Here is a 24,334-nt window from a genome sequence, read left to right as displayed (position 1 = left end):
TCTTTCCCATTCTGCTCTTACTTCACACCCCCTTATGCAAAGAACTGATTATATTACTTCTCTACTCAAAAAACTTTGTGGGTTCCTTATTATTTCCCAAGTAAAGATTTTATATAAAACTAAAAGTCATCAAAGGACATTTATTTTAAAATATTCCATAATTCTTGCTTATCAGTAACTCAGATTGGTTATAAACAAATGAATGAAAAAGTATTTGTGAAGTGCTTGCTATGTGCAAAGCCCTGTGGTAACCATCAGAGATACCTAAACAAAAATAAGACAGACTGATCTCAAGGAACTCACTTTCTAGTTTGGGACACAACACATAGAGAAGGTTTCAGCGGCAAATCAGATAGAGTGGTCTCCTGGAGCTTAGGGTGTAGTGCAGTGGCAAAGCAGGGAGTCACACATCTTTTTAAATGTCATTTTTACTAATAAAACTATATCAGTTTCTGATATCCAACCATATGACAATGCCAAGGACTTTGATAGTAAAGCTTTTTTTTTTTTTTAAAGTAGCTATGGAAGAGGTTGCAGGACTGCATCTTCATAATGGTTACTTCTGAGGATGATGGCTGAATGGGGGGAGGGGACTGGGCTGGTAGTAGGACCAGTGGTCAGGAATGGAGAGAGGGGATGGGGAAGTGGTGTTGCCATTTCTGGGACTCTTGTCTTTATCTGCCAGTTGGTAGTATTGGTGGGAAGGTAGGTAGATGACCCATCTATAGTAATCATTCACTTCAGTGATGGTTGAAGAAGTTGGGCTGGAAGCAGAATCAGAGGTTTTGGGGGTGCTGTTATTCCCAAGGCTCTTAAATTCAGTGTCCAGAGCTAGTTCTACTGAGGTCTGGGGAAAGATAGTAATAGTGGTTTGACTTGGCTGGTACCCATTGCCTCTGGTCTCTTCCTCTGAGCTCCTTACTGTTTCAGGTAGGTTGATTTGCCTTACTTGTAGTTGGTCAGCCCTCCCTCAGTCAAAACAAAAGTCAAGTGCAAGTCATGTCATCATTTCTCTGATGGCATGGTCTTCTTCGACAACGGAGGATAAACACACTTAGGTGGCAATTGGTCAGTAGTTGGTGGGAATGACTGGCGTCTTTAATTCCCTGGATGCTGGCTTCAGGGGCAACATCAGCTATTTCAGTGTCCTTCTCAGGTCACAAGGATGCAGTTTTTTTTCCCCTCTGTGTTCTAGCAGTCATTTCTGGGATTAAAAATAGTCAAAAATACAATGTGCACATGTACAGATTTATTTACTCAATATGTACTTTTTAAGCACCTACAACATGATTAGCTCTGTGCTTGTCGGGATTACAAGAGGAGAATACTGATTATATTCAGTGCTTAGTACAGTGCCTAACACTCTCAGATACTAGTTTAGTCAGAGTAATCTGGGGCCAGTTCTTCTTGTCACCGGCCACCCTCATTGAGTTGATCAGCTCAGATCAGCCCCTTGACTCCTTTCTGTCAACAGTAGCCAGATCCCTAGAAAGCCCCCCCACCGCACCCCTAGAAGTCACAGAGCCATCTCATTAATTCAGATGACTCATGGGCTCACAGACAGATTTAACTAGAAGGGACCTCAGAGGTCATCTGATTCAATCCTCTCCTTTTTGCAGATGAGGGCACATACTCAAGCACAAGGGTAGGGTGGGACTGACTAGATACTTCAGAGATGGAGTTCTTCAGGGTACCTGGTCGGACTCAAGCTCCCTGGAACTCTCTACATACACATAATCGTGACATTGCAGGAACTCCAAAACAAGGATGAAACAGGGTCAGTGGCAATCGTTAGCATCAGAAGGTCACTGGTGCTGGTTTACATAACATCAACCTCCTGAATCTGGGGAAGTTCTGTGGCTGATCCGTAGGAATGGCCCTTGTTGTGCCAAAAGGGAGATTATTTACAACCTTGCCATGTCTGCAGGCAGCCATCAGCTATTAAGACTCCGAAGTAAGAAGACATTTTGAAGGGAGAGATGAAAAGTTTTGCTCATAGATTGGATGTAGGGAAGGAAGGAAAGAGAGGGGTCAAAGATGGCTTATGCCTGGCTAACTAGAAACATGGTAGTGCCATTGATAGGAAATAAAAATATTCAGACAAACCCTACAGCTAAAAACAACCTTGGCACTTCCTGAGACTCAGCCTGGCCCACTATCAAGAACTGAGAGGACTGAAAATAGAAACTGTAAGGATCTAGCCTGAATTTAGAATTAGTCAACAAGACTTTCAGTAGAATTGATTCTGGACATACTATATTCAGAGGACCTGGGTTCAAATCTTTCCATGCTGCTCACTACCTGTGTGATCTTAGGCCAGTGATTGACACTCCCTATGCCTCAATTTCTTCAACTACAAACTTGGAGGAGGGGGTACTAGATAATCTCTAATGTCCCTTCCAACTCTGAATCCACGACCTTATGGTTCTTAATGATTATAGACTCTGGAATAGTCTAGTAAACTTAGAAACCCAAAGAAATGGTATCACAAATCTATATTGGCCAAATCTCCTCCCTTTGGGCTTAGGGGTAGACAAAGTGACCTAAGAGACAATATGTAGAGGAGCATTCAAAGTAACTTTTTAATTTAAAAAATAGACATATGTGGTTAACTGCAAGGATTATATTGTGATAAATGAAGTTGTGTGTGTTCCAGCGAAGACTCAAAACCTTGAGGGGATAGTGATACATAGAAAAGACAACTTTTGACCTTGATATGGGACCTAAATGCTGCATCTTGGCTTGACTTCTAGATGAGAGCAGTTGTGTGCCTGGAGAGTCATGGGATGACCAAAATATATTCCCTCCCTCTCCCTCCGCCCCTACTTCTCCATAATGGGAAGCAATGGTGCTCTAGATCTTTAGATGATGAGCCTGACTTGTGGTCAGCAGAGCAAAATTCCATTCCCAGATTCAACATTTATACACTGTGTAATCATGGTGGTTGTTGTTCAGTCACATTTGACTTCATGACCCCTTTTAGGGGTTTGCCATTTCCTTCTCCAGTTCATTTTACAGATAAGGAAACTGAGGCAAACAGGATTTAGTGACTTACAGTCACACAGCTGTTAAGTGCCTGAGGCTGGATTTGAACTCAGGAAGATGAGGTTTTCTGATTCCAGGTGTGGTACTCTATCCACTTTGCCACCTAGTATAACCATGGACAAAAGTACTAAAATTCTCATACCGATTGATGGAAGGAAAGTGATTTGTAAGCCTCAATGTACTATATAAAGAAGAGCTATCTGGCTTCTCTCAGCCCACTCTCAGTTGCTTTGTGGAGTAATGAATAGAGCCCTGGGCCTAGACTCAGAAAAATATCTGAATTCAAAAATGGCCTCAGACACTGACCAGCTGTGTGACTCTGGGCAAATCACTTAACCTCTGTCTGCCTCAGTTTCCCCAACTATAAAATGAGGATAGTAATAGCATCTGTCTCTCAGGGTTGCTGTGAGAATGAAATAATATTTTTAAAGGATTTAGTACAGTGCCTGGCACAAAGTAAGTGCTTAGAAGAGAAAGGAAGTCATTGTGAGTGGAGGGGCACCTCAGAAGCCTTTGTCTCAGCTGCCACCATTACCTCCCCTGTGTCTGCTCCCACCATGCCCACCAGCCTGCTCCTCCTCTCTGTCCCTCCTTCTCCACATGATGCGTTGGAGAACACCTTCAAGCAGCTCCCACCTTTGAACAAAAAGTAGAAGATGAATGTTCATATTCAATATGTTCATATTCGAGAACAGTATCCTTCCAAGATATCTGTGATAATAGAAATGTACAAGGACAAGAAACAACTTCCTGTGCTGGATAAACCAGATTCCTTATATCAGATCATGTCAACATGACTGAGCTAATCAAAATAAGTAGAAGATGCCTACAGCTGAATGCTAATTAAACTATCTTCCTTATTGGGGAATGAGTACAACACGGTGAGCATTTCAACAGCTATTTCTGAAGTGTATGAAAGTGAGAAGGATGAAGATGGATGTTTGCATATGGTATGTGCCTCTCAAGAGACATTGGGAAAGAAATCTTCAGTGCAAGACCTAGTATAAAGCTTCTATACTAGAATATTTTAAGCTCTCACTCAGGAAAAAAGGGATGTCATCAACTGAGATTGATCAGTTCATCTAATCACAGTTCATCAAAATAGTAGGTGGTATTTACCACCTTAGGGATTTTTAGTGAGTTGTCTTTTTTATTACGTGCAAGTAAGTTCAGTTCCAAAAGCATGTACGATGCAGAAAACTACTATCTTACCTAGGATATCTTGCTTTTTAAAGTTTTTGGTTTAGAAACATGCCTGACATTCAAGTTGCCAATCAAACAGACATTTGAATGCTGTAATGACTTTTTTTTAATAGAAATTTCAATTCCAGTTGTACCTTTTTTTTTTAAATTTTATTTTTATTTTTTAATGTTTAACAATCACTGCCATACAATTGAGATTTTATCCCCCCCCCCACCTACCCCCCACTTCCAGTTGTAACTCTTAAGCATTTAGTGAAATTGCAAAGTCTTTGTCTGTGGAAACTGCTCATTTTTATAGAAAGGTTTCTCTTTACCTGTGTAAGCATCTTTAATTAGACTGTCAAATATCCTATCTATTTTTGTAAAGTAGGTGGGTAAATGGGGGGCAAAAAGAGTCTAGCATATTCTTCGGTCTTGGGGTTCCTCTATATCTCCTCTATCCTTCCTGCCCTCATTATTTATAACTCCATTTGGAGTATTCTTGGCAAACATACTGGAGTGGTTTGCCATTTCCATGTTAATGTGACAGATGAGGAAACTGAGGCAAACAGGGTTAAGTGACTTGCCCAATGTCACAATAGCTATCAAGTGACGGAGGCCAGACTTGAACCCATGATGAGTTTTCCTGACTTCAGGCACCCAAGCACCCCATCACAAAGAATCAGACATGACTGGAATGACTCAAAAACAACAGGCACTAAATAAATTGTTTTTTTCCTTCCTTCTGTGCCATCCCACGCCTGTCCTCTAATGATTTGTTAGGAGATGCACCAATCCTAGAAGCCCTGAATCTAGAAATTCTACCTAATCCCCTGACATCCTGAAAATTCACAGAAATGATTCCAACTTTAGATACTCTAGCTCCGTTTGTTCAGCTACGGATGGACAAAAAGATATAAAGTTTACCCTTAAATTTGGTTACAATCATGCTCTTCTCTTAAATCCCTTCATAAAAGCCCAGGAGTTGGTATTTTCCCTTCTATAGAATCATCACTGGCTATGACGGAAGAGCTGACTAGAGGAAGTAATCCCTGCTGGGAAGAGAAGAGGAAAATTTGTTTCTCCCTGTTTATTTTAATTAGGCCCTTTGCTGGAAAGAATTTTGGTCTGTGTGTCAGGAGATCTGGGTTCTGGGGCCAGCTGTTAAACTTACAGTATGACCTTAAGCAAGTCACTTATTTCTGATCTTCAGTTTCCTTATATGTAAAATACACAGGTTAGACTAATCATGGGCCAGCTAATTCCCCCCAAATTGGCCTGCTGACCAAATCTACCACCACCATTTTTTTGTACTGCCTCTGAGAAGAATGGTGTTTACATTTTAAAATGAAATGTGATTGTAATTTAAAATGCAAAAACTATTCTTAGTTTACAAGTTGGTACCAAAACAGGTGACAGGGTGGGCCTTCAGCCTTAGTTTGCTAAACCCCAGGACTAGATTTTTTTCTAAAGTCCTTTTGTGATTGTTTAGTCTCTGAGTTGTGTCTAATCCTTATTGATCCCTTTTGGGCTTTTCTTAGCAAAGATACTGGAGTGCTTTGCCATTTCTTTCTCCAGTTCATTTTACAGATGAGGAAATTGAGATAAACAGGGTTAAGTGACTTGCCCGGGGTGGCATAGCTAGTCAGTTTCTGAGGCTGAATTTGAACTCAAGTCTTCCTGACTCTATAGACTGCACTACCTAGCTGCCCCTCGAAAGCCTTTTCCAGACCCTAAATGAATGATCCCAAGCTCTTAGCAGATGTTTTCTGTTATTATTACTCTTTTCCAGGCTGCTCAGAACTATGGGACAACATGATCTGCTGGCCTTACTCTTCCACAGGACAGACGGTGAAGGTTGAGTGCCCAAAATTCCTCCAAATTCTCACTGGCAAAAACGGTAACTAGAAAACTCATTCCTAACTAGGTGACTCCTCTGGGACTGGGAGGGAGGATACTTTTATCAGGGATGTCAGAAAGGAAGCAGTCTTTCCTCGAATCCATCCTCCCTAGCAGGGAAACTTCCCCAACCTGGATCCCAGGCCCTGATTTGATATGCTGGTTCCAGCTGAGGTTCTAATGGCTTCCCTTCAGTGTTTTCCTCCCCTATCCCTCCACCTCCTCCTTAGCATACTTACATTTAACCTCAATTACCTGTTGGAGATATGAGGAAAAGTGAGGAAGATCTCTAAAGACAGATAGATACAACTTAAACTCTGTTAAAAGCCTAGACCATAGTAAAGAGAGTTATTTACATTTGGTCTCTATGCAGACTGCCTTCTCCACCCAAAGTCACCTCTTTCTAGTATCCCCTCTCTTCCCCACCCTCTCCTCTCCTCTCTCTCCTCAGATACATTTGACATCAATGGAGTACCAAATGATAAAATATAACTTATCAGCCTGATGCCTAAAATAATTTCTTTGTTGTTCAGTTATGTTCCACTCTTTGAGACTCCGTGAACCTCTGAATGTAAGGTTTTCTTGATAAAGATACTAGAGTGCTTTGCCATTTCCTTCCCCTGTGGCAAATGGAGGTTAAGTGACTTGCCCACACAGTCACACAGCTAGGAGTTTTCTGAGACTAGATTTGAACTCAAGTCTTTTTTGACTCCAAGCCCAGCACCCTATCCACTGTGCCACCTAGCTGCTTGAAGTCACTTCTGCATCCAGTATTTTATGGTTCTAGTGGAGTAGACAGTATGTCATAATGGAAAGAATACTGGGTTTGGAGTCAGAGAATATGGGTTCAAATCCCAGCTCTTCTGCTTGCACATCATTTCATCTCTTGGGGTCTCACAATCTCATTTTTTTATCTATAAAATAGGGGGAAGAGAAAATTGACTAGGTAATCTGTGCTTTCCAGATCTAAATTCTGATTCTCAAAGCATAGGTAGGGACAATCTCAAGAGGAAGCTTGTTTCCTAAGAATGCTTAGGCAAGTAGCTGGTACAGTGGATAGAGCACTGGGCTTGGTTTCATGAAGATGTGAGTTCAGATCTGGTCTCAGATACTATATGACCTCAAGCAAGTCATTCAACCTCTGTTTGCCTCAATTTCCTTTTCAGTAAAATGAGAATAGTAATACACCTATCTTCCACGGTTGTTGTAAAAATCAAATAAGATAATATCTGTAAAGTGGCACAGTACCTGGCCCATAGTGGGTACTATATAAATTCTAGCTGTTATTATTGTCCTTCTTGATTCTCCCTGCAAAGGGTTTTATCAGGAAAACATGAATTTGTAAAGCAAAAAACCATTTGAGAAGCTGTTATTTGACATGGATTGAGATTTTCAGACCATGGATTAATATAGGGTTCTTGGTCATGGACAGAGTTTGTCTTACAAGAACAAAGCCTACAATTCTGGAGAGCAATATGGCTAACATGACAAAACAGGAAGATGATAAATGTTGGAGAAGATGTGGGAGAGTTGGAACACTAATTCATTGTTGGTGGAGCTGTGAGCTGATCCAACCATTCTGGAGAGCAATTTGGAACTATGCCCAAAGGGCTACAAAAATGGGCATACTCTTTGACCCAGCAATATCATTTTTGGGCTTTATCCCCAAAAGATCATAAAAATGGGAAAAGGATCCATACACACAAAAATATTTATAGCAGCCCTTTTTGTGGTGAACTGGAAATGGAGGGGATGCCCATCAATTGGGGAATGACTGAACAAGTTGTGGTATATGAATATAAAGGAATACTATGGTGCTGTAAGAAATGATGACCAGGAAGACTTCACAGAGGCCTGGAAGAACTTATATGAACTGATGCTGTGTGAAAGGAACAGAACCAGGAGAACATTATACACAGGAACAGCCACAGTGTGTGAGGACTGTTTTTGATAGACTTAGCACTTCACATCAATGCAAGAACCTAAAACATTTCCAAAGGACTCATGGTGCAAAATGCCATCCACATCCAGAGAAATAACCATGGAGTGAGAACGCAGAATAAAGCAGACTATTTTTGGGGAGGAGCCAAGATGGTGGAATAGAAAGATACACATATGCTAGCTCCAAACCCACAGCCCATAAAATACCTGTAAAGAAGAACTCCCAACACAATGTGGAGCAGCAGAAGCCACAGAACAACAGAGCAGAGGAGATTTCTGTTCCAGAGAGACCTGAAAAACTGATGAGAAAGGTCCATCACGCACCAGACCTGGAGCGGAGCCTAGCCCTGCCTCGGCTGCGCTGCACCGAGAGGACCAGATCTGAACAGGCTTCAGGGATAGAATCTCCAGCAGCCTCGCAGGTCCCTCCACCCACAGGCGCAAAGGTCAGTGAGAGAGTCTTTTTAGCTCGCCGAGAGGGGAGCAGGGTGTCTCCATAACTCAGGCCCCCTCAGGAGGCAGCAGTGGAGGCAGCAGCAGACCAGGGCTCCCAAAGCAGGCAGGAGATCTTATCCATTGTTGAAGGTCTCTGCATAAACCCCCAGAGGGAACTGAGCCAGCATGGTGGCCCTGCCCCCAACTGAACACCTGAACTTAATCTCACACTGAATAGCCACCCTGCCCCCACCCAAAGCCCTGAGGCTGGGAAGAAGCATTTGAATCTCAGCCCCAAAGCACTGGCTGGGAGGATCTGGAGGCCAGGTGGGTGTGGAGAGGACACTCAGAAGTCAAGTAACTGGCTGGAAAAATGCCCAGAAAAGGGAAAAAAAATAAGACCATAGAAGGTTACTTTCTGGGTGAACAGATATCTCCTCCCTTCCTTTCAGATGAGGAAGAACAAGGCTTACCATCAGGGAAAGACATAGAATTCAAGGCTTCTGTATCCCAAACATTCAAAATAAATATTCAATGGGCTCAGGCCATGGAAGAGCTCAAAAAGGATTTTGAAAATCAAGTTAGAGAGGTGGAGGAAAACCTGGGAAGAGAAATGAGAGAGATGCAAGAAAAGCATGAAAAGCAGATCAGCTCCCTGCTAAAGGAGACCCAAAAAAATGTTGAAGAAATTAACACCTTGAAAACTAGCCTAACTCAATTGGCAAAAGAGGTTCAAAAAGTCAATGAGGAGAAGAATGCTTTCAAAAGCAGAATTAGCCAAATGGAAAAGGAGGTTCAAAAGCTCATTGAAGAAAATAGTTCTTTCAAAATTAGAATAGAACAGATGGAGGATAATGACTTTATGAGAAACCAAGAAATCACAAAACAAAACCAAAAGAATGAAAAAATGGAAGATAATGGGAAATATCTCATTGGAAAAACAACTGACCTGGAAAATAGATCCAGGAGAGACAATTTAAAAATTATGGGACTACCTGAAAGCCATGATCAAAAGAAGAGCCTAGACATCATCTTCCATGAAATTATCGAGGAAAACTGCCCTGATATTCTAGAACCAGAGGGCAAAATAAGTGTTCAGGGAATCCACTGATCACCTCCTGAAAGAGATCCAAAAAGAGAAACTCTTAGGAACATTGTGGCCAAATTCCAGAGTTCCCTGGTCAAGGAGAAAATATTGCAAGCAGCTAGAAAGAAACAATTCAAGTATTATGGAAATACAATCAGGATAACACAAGATCTAGCAGCTTCTACATTAAGGGATCAAAGGGCATGGAATAGGATATTCCAGAAGTCAAAGGAACTAGGACTAAAACCAAGAATCACCTACCCAGCAAAACTGAGCATAATACTTCAGGGGAAAAATTGGTCTTTCAATGAAATAGAGGACTTTCAAGCATTCTTGATGAAAAGACCAGAGCTGAAAAGAAAATTTGACTTTCAAACACAAGAATGAAGAGAAGCATGAAAAGGTAAACAGCAAAGAGAAGTCATAAGGGACTTTACTAAAGTTGAACTGTTTACATTCCTACATGGAAAGACAATATTTGTAACTCTTGAAACTTTTCAGTATCTGGGTAGTAGGTGGGATTACATACACATACACACACAGAGAGAGACAGAGAGCACAGAGTGAATGGAATAGGATGGGATCATATCTTTAAAAAAATGAAATTAAGCAGTGAGAGAAATATATTGGGAGGAGAAAGGGAGAAATGGAATGGGGCAAATTATCTCTCATAAAAGAGGCAGGCAAAAGACTTTTCAGTGGAGGGAAAAAGAGGGGAGGTGAGAGAAAAACATGAAGTTTACTCTCATCACATTCAACTAAAGGAAGAAATAAAATGCACTCATTTTGGTATGAAAACCTATCTTACAATACAGGAAAGTGGGGGAGAAGGGGATAAGCAGGGTGGGAAGGATGATGGAAGGGAGGGCAATGGGAGTAGGGAGCAATTTGAAGTCAACACTCTTGGGGAGGGACAGGATCAAAAGAAAGAATAGAAGCAATGGGGGGCAGAATAAGATGGAGGGAAATATAATTAGTCCTACACAACATGACTATCATGGAAGTCATTTGCAAAATTATACAGATATGGTCTATATTGAATTGCTTGCCTTCCAAAAGGAATGGGTGGGGAGGGAGGGATGAAGAGAAGATGGGGATAAAGGAAGGGAGGGATGATAGAAGAGAGGGCAGATTGATGATAGTGGCAATTAGAATGCTCTGCATTTTGGGGTGGGGGGAGGGGAGAAATGGGGAGAAATTTTGGAACCCAAAATATTGTGGAAATGAATGTTAAAAGTTAAATAAATTAATTAATAAAAAAATTTGTAAAGCAGACTATTTTCTCTTTTGTTTTGTTTTTCTCATTTTTCTACCATTAGTTTTAATTCTTCTATACAACATGACTAATGTGAAAATGTATTTAATAACAATGTATGTGTAGAGCCCATATAAGATTGCATGCTGTCTTGGGGAGGAAGGGAGGGGAGAAAATTTAAAACTTATGGGGTTGTTGAAAATTGAAAACAAATAAATTAATAAATTTGGGGTAAAATAAGAAGAAAAAGAAATACAAAAAAAGAACAAAGCTTTCCCACATTAAACAAGTGCAACAATCATTTTACCAAAGATGTTAGCCTCAAGTTAGAAGTTAGGAAGAGATGTTATCTATTTAAGATGTAGGAATGATGACTCAATCAGGGTTGAAATAAAGCTAATAATGGTTGGTAAAAAATATATAGGGCTGGAAAATTGTGAATCTGATCAAAAATACTTTAAATTGAACAAGGAAGAGGAGGAAGAATACTCTCAACATCTATCTACCAAACCAGATACCACAGAGAATAGCAATTACGCCATAAGAAGAAGTGGAGAGGACCAGTAATGATTTATTTTATTTTATGTTTATTATTTAGAATTTTTTCCCCCAAGTACTTGTAAAAACAAATTTTTAACATTATATTTTAAAATTTTTAGTTCAGAATTCTCTTTCTCCCTTCCTCCCTCCACCCCCAAACTGACAATTCAAGTAATTTGAAATGAGTAATACAAGTGGAGTCCTGTATTTCCATATTAATTGTGTTATGAAAGGAAACATAAGCAAAAGAAAATCCAAGAAAAATAAAGTTTAAAAAAAGTATGCATTGATTTACATTCAGACTCCTCTGGGGATGGATAGCATTGTTCATCAAAAGTCCTTCGGAGTTGTCTTAGATCATTGTATTGCTGAGAATAGCTAAGTCATTCATAGTGGATCATCACAAAATATTGCCGTTACAGTGTATAATATTCTCCTGGTTCTGCTCCTTTCACTTTGCTTCAGTTCATGTAAGGCTTTGCAGGTTTTTCTGAGAGTATCTGACCAGCAGTAATTTAAAGAAGATCATCTCTATGAGGAGAAGAGCAGCAGAATGAGATAAATATGAATACAGAGGACCCTGATGAACCAACTAAAAATTTTAAAATACATATTCAGAAGATGGAAACAAGGATAGATAGTTTAGATTGAATGAAAAGGTGAAATGATCCTCTAATACTAGGATTCAGAGTTTTGGAGCTCAGAATGAGCTGAGGGTAGTCATAAATGAAATAAGAAATAGCACTGTTACATCTATGTTGGCAGCAGGGAAGGAGCATCTAAGAAAGGAGGGGATCATAGTTCAGTATGGATAGGATGATGATAATGGATGGAGAAAAGGCACAAATAATCACCCTTAATTTTGCTTCTATTTTCTCCTCCAAGGAAAATGTCAGTCGGACAGACCACAACCTGTGGAGACCAGGGCTGAACAGAGCAGGCCAGAGACAAGAGAGTCAGGAATCAAACAGTAGTTTAATTTCATAGTGAGGGAACTAACTTGTAAAGACACATGTGCTAGAGCCCCGCCCCTAGTGGGGGGACCCTAGGCAGTGTGGGGAGATCTTAACACTTATGCCTACAGCTACTCAGTGAGCTATAGCTATGACAATGAAGCGTACCAGCAACAGTGTGCCAAGTTTGATTCGTAGCAGGTCTTTATGACCAGAACATGGATACACCAGGCACTTATCTAAGCTCAGAGAACACATGGTGCTGGTCAAAGCCATACAATAATTGTATGAAGCAATTCTGGGATTTTGCTGTGGCTGAGATCATCCAGAGGGTGAGCACAAAGCATTGGTATGCCAAGCTCATGGCACAGCTCACTTGCTGAGTCTTAGCTCTGGAAAACAGGGTGTCTCCTAATATCTTGACAAAAGCAATCTTCAGACAGAAAAGAATCAATCTGTCAACAGATATGTGCCAGATGCTGGAAATTGATACTAGATTCAGGAAATACAAACACAAAAATGAGACTATTCCCTGCCATCAAGGAATTAACATGATTTTCTCATACAAACAAGCAAATATAGGATATATACACAATAAATACTGAGTGACTGAGAGTAGAGGTATCATTAATAACTAAGGAAATCAAGACAGATTTACCAACAGATACTCCTGGGCCTAGCTGAGGGGATACTTTTTCCAGTAAGGGATCTTTTTGCTCTGGGGTCACACAGGTATCATGTACAGTCCTGGGAGACCCTGGCCTCTAAAGAGAGGGCTCAGACTATATCCCAGAGTCATGAGAAAAAATACTTCAAGCTTATGTTTAGCTCATGTCTAAGACCTTCCCAATAGGGAATTAAAATTTTTAAAAATTTATTTATTTTTAATTTTCAACATTCACTTCCATAAGGTTTTGAGTTTCAATTTTCTCCCCATCTCTCCCCTATCCCTACCCCAATATGGCATGTAATTTGATATAGACTCTACATATACATTCATATTGAGTGTATTTTTTTCACATTAGTCGTGTTGTAAAGAAGAATTAAAACCAATGGGAGAAAGAAGAAACAAACAAAAAAGGAAAAATAAAGAGAGAGAAAGCAGATGATATGCCTCGATCTGCATTCAGACTGCATAGTTCTTTTTCTGGATGTGGACAGCATTTTCCATCATGAATCCTTTGGAGCTGTCTTAGATCCTTGAGTTGCTAAGAAGAGTTGTCTATCAAAGTTAGTCATCACATATTGTGGTTGTTACTGTGTACAGTGTTCTGGTTCTGCTCACTTCACTCAGCATCAGTTCATTTAAGTCTTTTGAGGTTTTTCTGAAGTCTGCCTGCTCATCATTTCTTATAGCACCATAGTATTCTATTACATTCATATACCACAACTTGTTCAGCCATTCTCCAACAGACGGGCATCCCTTCCGTTTCCAATTCTTTGCCATCACAAAAAGAGCTGCTACAAATATTTTTGTACTCAATAGGGAATTTAAAGATACTTAATATATAAAGTAATATAGATAGAAGATAGCTATTAATTTCCCCCACACAAAAGAAGTGCTTAAATTGCAGAGTTAAATGAAACATGAAACAGTAACCCACAAATCCTATTACACTCTTCCAGGAGGTCATTATTTAAAACACTGAAACATGAAACTATTTATTGGATGGCTGAAAAGTCATTCTTCACCTCAGATCTCCATTGTCCAAACAACTCCAAACAATTCCTGATTCCAAGTCCCATGTCCCATCCTCTATCCTCCTGGCTGTATAAGTATAAGAAGATACTTCTGCACAATGAGAGCTATCTCACAGGGAAAGTATGTTTTTTCTTCTTCCAGTCGTCTTCCCATCACTGGAGGTCTTCAAAGTAAATGACCAGTTGTTGAAAATGTGGAGAGGTTAGAAATGATGATCTCCAAGGTCCCTTCCAGCTTCAGTTAGATTTCATGCTCTTTCAATTAAGTAGCCTCATTTTACAGACAAGGAAACCAGGACTCAGAGAGGGGGACTGATTTACCCAGAGTTATATAGAGTTAGGGGCTGAGATAGAAGTGAACTTAGATTTCTACCAACCTTCTGCCTACCCATCTACCCACTTCCCTTCTGGCCATCCTCACCCAAACTTTCTATAATCTCATTCCCTGGATATTCTGCTCTACATATTCTTTCACCTTTTGGAGGGTTAGAGTACTGATCTTGCAGTGTTCTGTAAACAAGAGACACTCTAAACATATTAAATTAAAGCAAATTTGATTCATTGGGGGAGATGCCATTATCAAACTGGACAAACAAATCATCTTCCTGGGACTCACCCTATTTATAGGTAGAGGACACAGCTATGTAGGCAGAGAAGCACCTGGCAGGGAGCCCATTCCCTCTGGAACCCCTACTTGAAATCTTCTCTTTGGAGATATATGTTCCTTTGGCTTATGAAAACTTTTTGTTCTCCCAGGATCCTTTAAGAAATCCAAATACTCTTGGGAAGGAGGAATGTGGCATATTCTAAGTTTATTACTTAAATCTTAATGGGATTAAAGGGCAGTGAGGGGAAGGAACAAGGGAAGAGAAGGGGTCTGCCAGGAAGTGGAGAGGATTCTGAAAGGGGATGAGGGAGAACTGCAAAGACAAACTTCATCTTTGCAATTTTGCTGGGGGCCCATCCTATCTTAAACCCACATCCTGTTTATTGAAACTGGGTCATTTCAGTCTCATGACTTGCTCATTAGAAGGAGCTCCTCATTAGAAAAAAGGAACTGGGTTTCTGGCCCAAATCACAAACCCAGTCAGTCTTTCTGAATGTTGCTAGGTCAAAGCAGGAAACTATGTTGGACAATCCTCAGGTCTGAAGAATTTATCCCCAGCCTAAAAAAAATCCTCTTTTGATCCACTGTCTGATTTCCTTTAGGTGCAGGCACACACACAGATGATTATATATATGTACTTGCCCTAACTCTTTTCTATCATTCCCTTCTAATTTTGGCCTCTGTTTTTTTCAGTCTTTTATTCTATCATCAAAAAGACTTATGGAAATGCGTTGATCTCTCAGACCTTTTCTGACACTGCCTCCAGAACTCTTTGCCCCAAAGCTTGTTTTCCCATCTATTTTGGAACTACTAATGCCATTTAGTAGTCCAAATTTTGTTCTGGTGCTTTGTTAGGGATGGAGTCCCAGACCCTGCTAGGCCTAGAGCAAGGCAAAAACTCCTGAGAGCTGTCTGAACCAGATTCAGATGTAATCAGGAAATGTGTAACAAAATAAACAAAAATATGACAAAACATAAATAACGTTAATTTAGGATTTTCTAAATCAATATGCAGCCTGCAGGGATCTATTTCTATTTAGCTGGCCTAGAGCATCTCCCTACAATAGTAGTAGACCCAGATCACCTCTCCAAGAGAGAGGTGTCCAGACCACAAAGGCAGGGATACCCTAGCACCTGCCTAGGCCAAAAGTCAGATATGGCTGAGAGTGCCATGGAAAACATTCTTGGCACTCTGTAGTCCTCAGGACAGAGTAGATACAAGACAACTGATAGGAATCTATTTGACTCCTAATCCAAGGAACACTTCTTTCCAACCTCCTAGAGGTCTACTAAGGGAAAGAACTTTTGTTCTCTGGCAACCATGGCAACAGCTGATAAGACAAGAGATAAAAAACCCTTTAGGCAGCAGATAGGAATCCAAAGAGAGAAAGGGAGAGCCTAGTTGGGTTTCCATCCAGATTGTCTCCTTATCAGATTGTGTTTCTGTCTCCCCAGCTTTCTCTTTCCCCAGATTCTCAAATTTCAGGAATGGAATGGCCCTTAAAGCTAGTTAATGGCACAGCCAAGACTAGACCCAGGTCTTGGGACTCCTAGTCCAGTGCTCTTTCCACATATAGCACAACGTATTTCATGAACTTCTTGGTCTAGGAATCATGAGATCTGGGACTTGCCTTGTCTCTGCCACTAACTACTCATGTGAATTTAGACAGGTGACTTAAACATCATAAGTTAGAGCTGAAAAAGTCTTAGAAATCATTTAATCTAATCCTCATTTTACAGATGACAAGACTGAGATATATTAAATTGCTTTGCAACAGTGACTGCTGAGACCAAGGCCCTTTGGGAAGAGGACATGAGAGTCAGGGATGGGGTAATTGTGGAGGAGGTCCAGGGAAGGATATAGTTCTCAGAAGGGTTAGAGTCACTGATAGAACAGAGGTGAACACTAGCCTTGGTGACTTCATGGTTTAGGGGAGGGCCTAGTCTTTGGCCAGGTTCTACTGTGTATCATCACTGGTAATAACTGGGAGTCGATTGTATTGTTAAAAATAAGAAACAAAGGAAATAATGATCAAAGCAAAGTGCACTAGTGCTCACCATAAGGTAACTGTCAAGGAGAAACCCAGAAGTCCTAACTCCTGATCCCCATGGGATATTTTATACCTGTAGGTTATGTACTTCGAAATTGTACTCAAGATGGCTGGTCTGAAACCTTCCAGAGAACTGATACTGCCTGTGGGTATGATGTGAATGACTCCACCAATGATGAGTGGGTAAGTGAGGCACCATGGACTCAGCACCATGGACTAAGGATCTGCTGTCTAGGGTAAGGCCAGTAATGGGGAGAGACAGAGCAGGAAGATGGAACTACCAGTGGGATAGAAATCAGAATCCCTGGATCCTACTTCCATTTCCTCCATTAACTAGTTAGTTATGGGTAAGTTCCTTGAGGGTGGAAATTGCTTTAATTTGTCTTTGTACCTCATAGTCCCTGGAACTGTGAAATACATCTCTATATAATAAATACTTGTTTACTGACTGATTGAGTAACTTAATCTCTCTGGCTTCAATTTGCCCACATCTAAAGATGAGAATAACAATATTAACTTTACCTATCTCTCACCCTAGGGTTATTCTTGGGACTAGATGATATAATAGATGTAAAAGTAGCTGTTAAAAACAAGAAACAGTTCATAAATGAGGAAAGAAATATGACCATGCAAGGAGCTTCTCAGAGGCCTGCCACAGTCATAGAAGACTATATAATATGGGATGTTTCTGGAAGTTCCTTCCCTCCTTTCTTCCTTCCTTTCTTTTTTCTTTCCTTCCTCCCATCCCTCCTTCCTTCTTCTTCCTTCCTTCTTTACTTCCCTCCTTCCCTTCCTTCCTTCCTTTTTCTCTCTCTTCTTCCCTCCCCCATATTCCACCTCTTTTCCTTTTTCTCTCTTTTTCACTCTATCTCTCTATGTTTCTCTGTCTCTGCCTCTCTCATTACCACCATTTGGTGGGAAGGGATTAGGCTGATGAGTTTAAGCTAAACTCTACCCTCCGCATTGAGAGAAATCAGGAAGGTATCTTTAGACTAGAGATATCTGAAGGTTGGCTAGGAGGTAGATAGAATTCTAGTCCAATACAACTCTTGGAGACTGAAAAGGAGCTCAATGCCTTTGGTGGTCTCAGACCCTTCCTGCCCCTAGCCCTAGGTAGACTGCTAGTGGTACAGATATAACTCTTCTCTGGAAAGAAGCTTCAAAAAATATTGTGAAGAAACAGTTAGAGAAAATAGCATGATGTCCCTTCAAAGATTTCTTGGACTTTCAGATTTCCCCTGAAGAAGCAGCGCTAATGCATTTTAGGGAGATTTCACAGATATATCCTGCTAATGCTTATCTTGGGATTCAATGAGATTAAAGTCCTGGGTGACAGTACCCATCTGCATGGGCATGGTGGCAGCAGAGTCAGTCCTAATATTTATCTCAGAGTCTTAGTGGAAACCAACATTGGCAATACAGACACTGATAAACAATTCTTTTTGGGTTTATTTGTGGCAAGTCCTTCTACACTCACCCCTATTCCCATAGAATGTCCGTGGCTTTAGTAGAGCCACTGGACCAGAGGCCCATAGCCTTGGGCACCTAGTTGACCAGACTAGTAGTGGAATCATGGAAGTCGTGGGACTCATGGGAGGTGATTGCCTTTGATGAACTTGATGCAATTTTCACTTGCTACTTCTTGATCCCCAGTGTTTTCTATTACAAGAAAGTTGTTCTGTCCTCACTACAATTTGAGATCAGGTGGTCAATACTTACTGCTTTATCAAGGAGACGCACTGGTAGGGTCTCAAACCTGTGGGTTCTGTTTACCTTAGCATGAATCTAAAATAGTTTTCAGGGGCTCACAGTTGAGGGGTTCCAAGAGCTACCTCATTGGAAGCTTTTCTATTTTGGAGAGGTGCCCTTGCAATTCCAAGACCCAGGAAAGATTCTCCTTTCTTACTTAAATTCTTTCCTAAGCTTTGATTGGACAGTAAGGTTTTCCAATTTAACTTCAAGAGATCAGCTAATCAATTTAATCATTGATACCATTGGTATCAGTTTCACTAAACTTTTACTAAACAAAGTATCAAAGTTTCACTGTAATTTTCTTATTTATGGGTGGTGTGGCATTGCAAAAATGCTGTTTATTCATATTTAAATTTTTGCCTGGGTGAGTGTTCCGTGGTTAGAGAACTGATACTCTGTGGTAGAGATTGGCTGTCATCTAAGACTGATGGTTTTGGGGGTCCCACCTAGTAGAGATAATGCTTTACATGGCACTGTGTGCCCTTTTGATGGCTATGAATTACTTATTCTAGTCTGATGAGGATGTTGATTGTATTGTGTTAGCTATTAGAAACAGTGCTACATCGTAGCAGCCTGTCATTTGGTAGGCGTTAATGAAGTTGTTCAGACACTAGTTATTAAACCTGCTGCTGCCTAGGACCATGAGAAAATTTAGATCCTTCCTTGTTAAAGAAAGTATTACTGGAGATGAGACAAGAGGCCTGCTTCCAAGTATACCCTCATCCCATGGAGGAGCCATCTCATCCTCAGCAGCTTAATCCTGCAAGGGAGATATCATAGAAGGATCTTTTTCTGTTCAACATATTATCAATGACTTAAATGAAGAGGTAGAAGGAGTGCTTATCAAATGTACAGTTGATTTATCTTGGAGAACTTTTTTCAGGTGGGCTAAAACCAACAATGGACAGTTAGGTGGTGCCTTGGATAGAACACTGGGTTTGGAATCAGAAAGACTGATTCATGAGTTCAAATCTGGCCTCAGATACTTATTAGCTGTCAACCCTGGGCAGGTCACTTAGCCCAGTTTGCCTTAGTTTCCTCATTTGTAAAATGTCTGGGGAAGGAAATGGCAAACCACTCCAGTATCTTTGTCAAGCAAACTCCAAAATGGGATCACAAAGAGTCAGATACGACTGAAATGACTGAACGATAAACAAAAGACTTCCTTGTGGAGCCATGAACTCCCCATCACTGGAAATATTCAAGCTGAGGATGAATCCCGTCTGTTAGGGATGTAGTAGTAGGGGGCAGTGGGTTCCTGATTATGTGGGAGATTAGACATCTTGCCTTCTGAAGTTCCTTCTAAGAATTCTGTGATTCTGTGACTTGGAGTCTAGGAAGGGAAAAGAGTGGTCAGGGAGGGCTGGGTTGGAACAGGAAGCCTTCCTGGAAAAGGTGGTTTTGAAGGAATGGAATGAGTATGGGTTGGAAAAACAGGCAGGAAGGTGTGGTTTTAGGTAATAGGAGTAGGACTCACTTCTGCTTCTTTCTCCTTTCAGCACTCCTCCTTATTGAAGCTGAAAGTCGTGTATACTGTGGGCTACAGCACCTCCTTGGTGATGCTCTTGATTGCTCTGGGCATTCTCATTGCCTTCCGGTGAGGAGACGCTGCCAGTCTTCAATTTCTGGCAGACTTCGGTGGGCACTGACCTTGGACTGATTAAAGAAATATATTTTTCTTGGTGTCTTTTTCCTTTCATATCACTAATACATCCCAATATCCCTCCTACTGCTACCACATAGAACTCTCCTTTGTCACAAAGAAAAGCAAAGCCTGTTGGTACAGTGGAACAGTCCGGGATTTAGGGTCAGAGGACATTGCAAGTCCTGGCTCTGCTGCTTATATTTCTGTGACCTTGGCAAAGTCACTTTACCTTCCCTGATCTGAGTTTCCCCATTTGTAAAATGAAAGGGTTGGGCTAGATGATTTCTAAGGTCCTTTCTAAAACTATGAAAACAAACCAAAACATTGATTTCATTCAACAGAGGTAATTCTCCCATCTCTCTGTTAAGAGGAGGGAAGTATGTCTCATGGCCTATCCTATGCAATCACTATTAGTTATTCCTCTTAATCTGAGTTCAGCTACCTTGGTGTTTGTTGTTTTCGATCATTATAATTTCTGTTTACGTTGTTTTCCTAGTTCTGCTTATCTCACACTGTCTCCTCATGTTTTTCTGAATTCCTCATAGTCATTGTTTCTTACAGCTCAGTAGAACTCCATTACATTCGCTTTAATTTGTTCAGACGTATCCCGACTGTTAATTCCAAGTTTTTGCTACTACAAAAAGCGCTACTATAAATACTTTGGTATGTATCATCAGACATACCTTGAATAACATTAGTGGTACATTCTCCCCTCAGCAGGATTGTCGAGTCAAAGGATAAGAACAGTTTAGTAACTTACCTCATGTAATTCTAAATTGTTTTCTGGAATGGGTGGGCTCATTCTTAGCTCCATCAACATGCATTCGTGTGTCTCTCTTGTGACTTAAATGGTGGGGGTGTGTCAGGGGGAGGGGAGAGAAGAAGGGAAGAGAGAGAGAGACAGAGACAGAGACAGAGACTGGTTGGGCAACATAGTTGTCTCTTAATTGCCCATATGGAGCTTTATGGGATATCTTTAACAAATGTTTAATTACAAATTGGCTTCTTCCAGCCACCTACTCACTTGAATATCGAAGGAAGCTAACTTAAATCAGGAAAGAAAATCTGCTTTATCTCCAACAATTATTTAATGGCTTCTGTCTAAATCTGAATGGAATTTTCCTCCTGTTTTATATTAGTCATGTTAAGAATGTCTTCTTTCTCTCCTCATTTTGTAATGATAATCAGAAAATGGAGAAATCAGAATAAATTTGCCTTGGTTGTGAAAGATCTCTAGAGCTCAGAAGGCCTTTCTTTTAAGGAACATTCAGGAAGAGATCCTCCTCCTTGATCAATCTAGGGAATAATTTCTTTATTCAGTCACTTTGTAATCCTCTTTTTTATAGTCTGGGTAGGAACAGTGATTCTGGGGGTAGATGGGTGGGAGATCCTGGGCATTGTGAAGGGCTTCAGAGCCAATGAGAGTCACATACTTCATAATATCAATCCCTAGGAATACCACCTTTCTCCTTGAGGTTCTCTTTCCTTCTTATTTCTTCCCTGTCTCCAGATTCAGACCAGGGCAGTTTGGTGCAGAACCTTGGCCTTGGGAAACAGGATACTTGGGTTTTAGCCCCAGCTCCAACTGACTCGTTGTATGACTCTGAAAGGTCATTTGGGCCACAGTTTTGCCACCTGTCAAATTGGGAGAATAATCTTTGTCCTCTCCCAATTAGACAGAAGATAAGGGATGTCAAAGCACTTTAAACTTTTAAGGAGGAGAAATGATATATAAATTAGGAGTTATAGTACCTTTGGAGTAAGCCAGGATTTGCTAGATGAAACTTACTAGGATCTTTTTAATGGGAACAACATGGAGATAGAGGAAAAAGCATAGTACTGGGAGCTGGGTGTCCTTGGTTCTTCTACTCAGTAGCTCCTTGACCTTAGACAAGTCATTTCCCCTCTTTGGGCCTCATTTTCCTCCTCTGTAAAATGAGAAGGTTGGACTTGGTAGCCTCTATGTTTCCTTCTAGCTCTAAGGGATGATTTCTTCTATCACAGGAAACTTCACTGTACTCGGAACTACATCCACATGCACCTGTTTGTATCCTTCATCCTGAGGGCCTTGTCTAATCTCATCAAGGATGTAGTACTGTACTCCTCCAATGATGTTGCCCACTGTGATGGCTATACGGTAAACCAATGGAGTTCTGGTTTGTATCTGAAGGAAGGGCTGAGCTGTTCTCATAATGCTGTCCCTGAAAGGGACAATAGCATAATCAATGTGTCACACTTAAATAGAAATGGGGGCTACTAAGCCACATCTAAAGATCCCTGCAGGCTGTACATTGACATAGAAAACTGCATATTAATATTATCTATGTTTTATTATATTTTTATTTTGTCAAATATTTTCTAGTAATATTTTAATCTGGTTTGGGCTCTACTCAGGAGTGTTGGATGTGACCTGAGAATGGTATGTTTGACACTTCTCACTTGCAAGACCAAAATATGGAATAGAAGCAAAGATAATTTCATCAACTGCTAATCCTTCTTCTTCAGTTCAACTCTTGTCTTCCTGAACCCTAATTTTTTTTTTGAAATCTTATTGTATCTAAATGGCTATGTTGCCAAATTCTCAAATTCTATATTTTACTATTCAAATCTACTTACCAAGGAATATTCTGTTCCCTCCCCACTAAACTAAATAGTTGCCTAGGGGCACATGGAATAACTATTAGTTCTCTGGCTTTCAAATCCTCTGACTCAAGTTCAAGTCCATGAGATCCAACCTTTCTTTCCATTTCAAGGCAGATTTTCTTGGTCCTTTGCTTATTTTCCTTTATAAAATGAGATCATGTATTTAAAGTCCTTTGCAAACTTTTAAGTGGTACTTAAATATAAATGATGATTCTCAGATTTACAAAGACAAATCTAGAGGTTTGAACTCCAACACAGACATTCCAAAGTTTATTACTAATATAATTTTCTGAGAAAAGATGAAAGAAAATACTGATTTGCTTCAAGTTTTTTGTTTGTTTTTGAGAAACTGTTCAAAAGTACTCCTGCTCTCACCCCTCACTCTTTCCCCCACCTACACTGATCATATGCCCATATGGTTTATTGTATAAAGTACCTAACAGATATATGAATCTGCACCGATCTCTTTATTTTTCCTTCATATTGTCATCCTTTTCATGTGTCTTGTCCTGAGGCCTCTACGAGACCAGAAGTTCCTTGGGGACAAAGATTGGCCTCTCTTATCAACTGGGGACTTCCGTAGGGTCAGGACTGTGTTGTCCCTACCTAGACAGTTGTCTGTGCAAAAGTCACTCAGAATTGTAGAGGAAAAAGCACTGAACTGATTTGTATTCCAGACCTAGCTCTGCCCATACCTGTGAGACATTGGTTGGGGGTGGGGAGCCTGTGGCCTCAAGGCCATATGTAGCCTTCTTAGTCTTTGGGTGTGACCTTTTCACTGAGTCCAAGTTTTATACAACAAATCCTTTTATTAAGGGGATTTGTTCTGTGAAGTTTGGATTCTGTCAAAGGGCCGCGCTTGAGGACCTAGAGGGCCACATGTGCCCTTGAGGCCACAGGTTCCCTACTTCTGCATCATTTTCCTACCCCAGGGGAACCCTGAATTTTCTTGTATTGTGTCTAAGTTGGAGGTGATTGATCATCCCTAACCAAATCAGTCTTTCCTTTAATCTTTCTTCGATTTCCCTTCTAGCTTTCTCATTCTGTGACTGTGATTCTTTGTCTTCTCTCTTTGTAGCTAATGGGCTTCTCCATACAGTTCTTAGTCTGACAGGGGTGTTGTTGAGTTTATTGGAGTCTGAATTTTGTTTCCTAGGGAAGTCTGCACCCCAGAATTCTTTTCTACACTGGTCTTTCCATCAGTGAGAATTTGACCAAAGAGTAGATACAGTCCAGAAGAGACCCAGCCTCCCATCCAGAGCTATGCCTCAGACCCTCCCTCCCCTGCCCCCCATCTCTGTACCAGCCTCCCCTCCATGATTCCTTCACTTGGCAGTGGCTCAGTTTGTCTTTTTATCTCCTCAGGCTGGCTGTAAAACCTTCATGATCTTCTTTCAGTACTGTATCTTGACCAACTACAGCTGGCTGCTGGTAGAAGGCCTCTATCTGCATACCCTTCTGGTCATCTCCTTCTTCTCAGAAAAAAAAGTTCTCCAATACTTTATCATCTTTGGATGGGGTATGTTCCTCTTCAACAATAACATGTCAGCTAGGTGGTTGAATGAAAACAGCACCGGACTAGAAGTTAGGAGATATTG

At 40.7% G+C, this 24,334-nt stretch overlaps 1 protein-coding gene across 2 annotated transcripts in view; it reads left to right on the top strand.

The window, feature by feature from the left end:
• The window catches only part of SCTR (secretin receptor), an 80,821-nt gene that overhangs the window by 38,930 nt on the left and 17,557 nt on the right, over nt 1-24,334 (top strand). The window contains exons 3-7 of one of the 2 annotated variants that reach the window (XM_072613332.1): nt 6,020-6,127; nt 16,776-16,879; nt 19,948-20,045; nt 22,098-22,230; nt 24,102-24,255. In XM_072613332.1, the coding sequence (XP_072469433.1) occupies nt 6,020-6,127; nt 16,776-16,879; nt 19,948-20,045; nt 22,098-22,230; nt 24,102-24,255 (597 nt within the window). The remainder of the gene's footprint in view (nt 1-6,019; nt 6,128-16,775; nt 16,880-19,947; nt 20,046-22,097; nt 22,231-24,101; nt 24,256-24,334) is intronic. The other variant, XM_072613333.1, reaches the window with a different exon arrangement.

Source organism: Notamacropus eugenii, chromosome 5, assembly GCF_028372415.1.
Source record: "Notamacropus eugenii isolate mMacEug1 chromosome 5, mMacEug1.pri_v2, whole genome shotgun sequence".
Lineage (NCBI taxonomy): Eukaryota > Metazoa > Chordata > Mammalia > Diprotodontia > Macropodidae > Notamacropus > Notamacropus eugenii.
The sequence above is the reverse complement of the archived record's forward strand: the minus strand, read 5'-3'. Positions and strand labels throughout refer to the sequence as shown.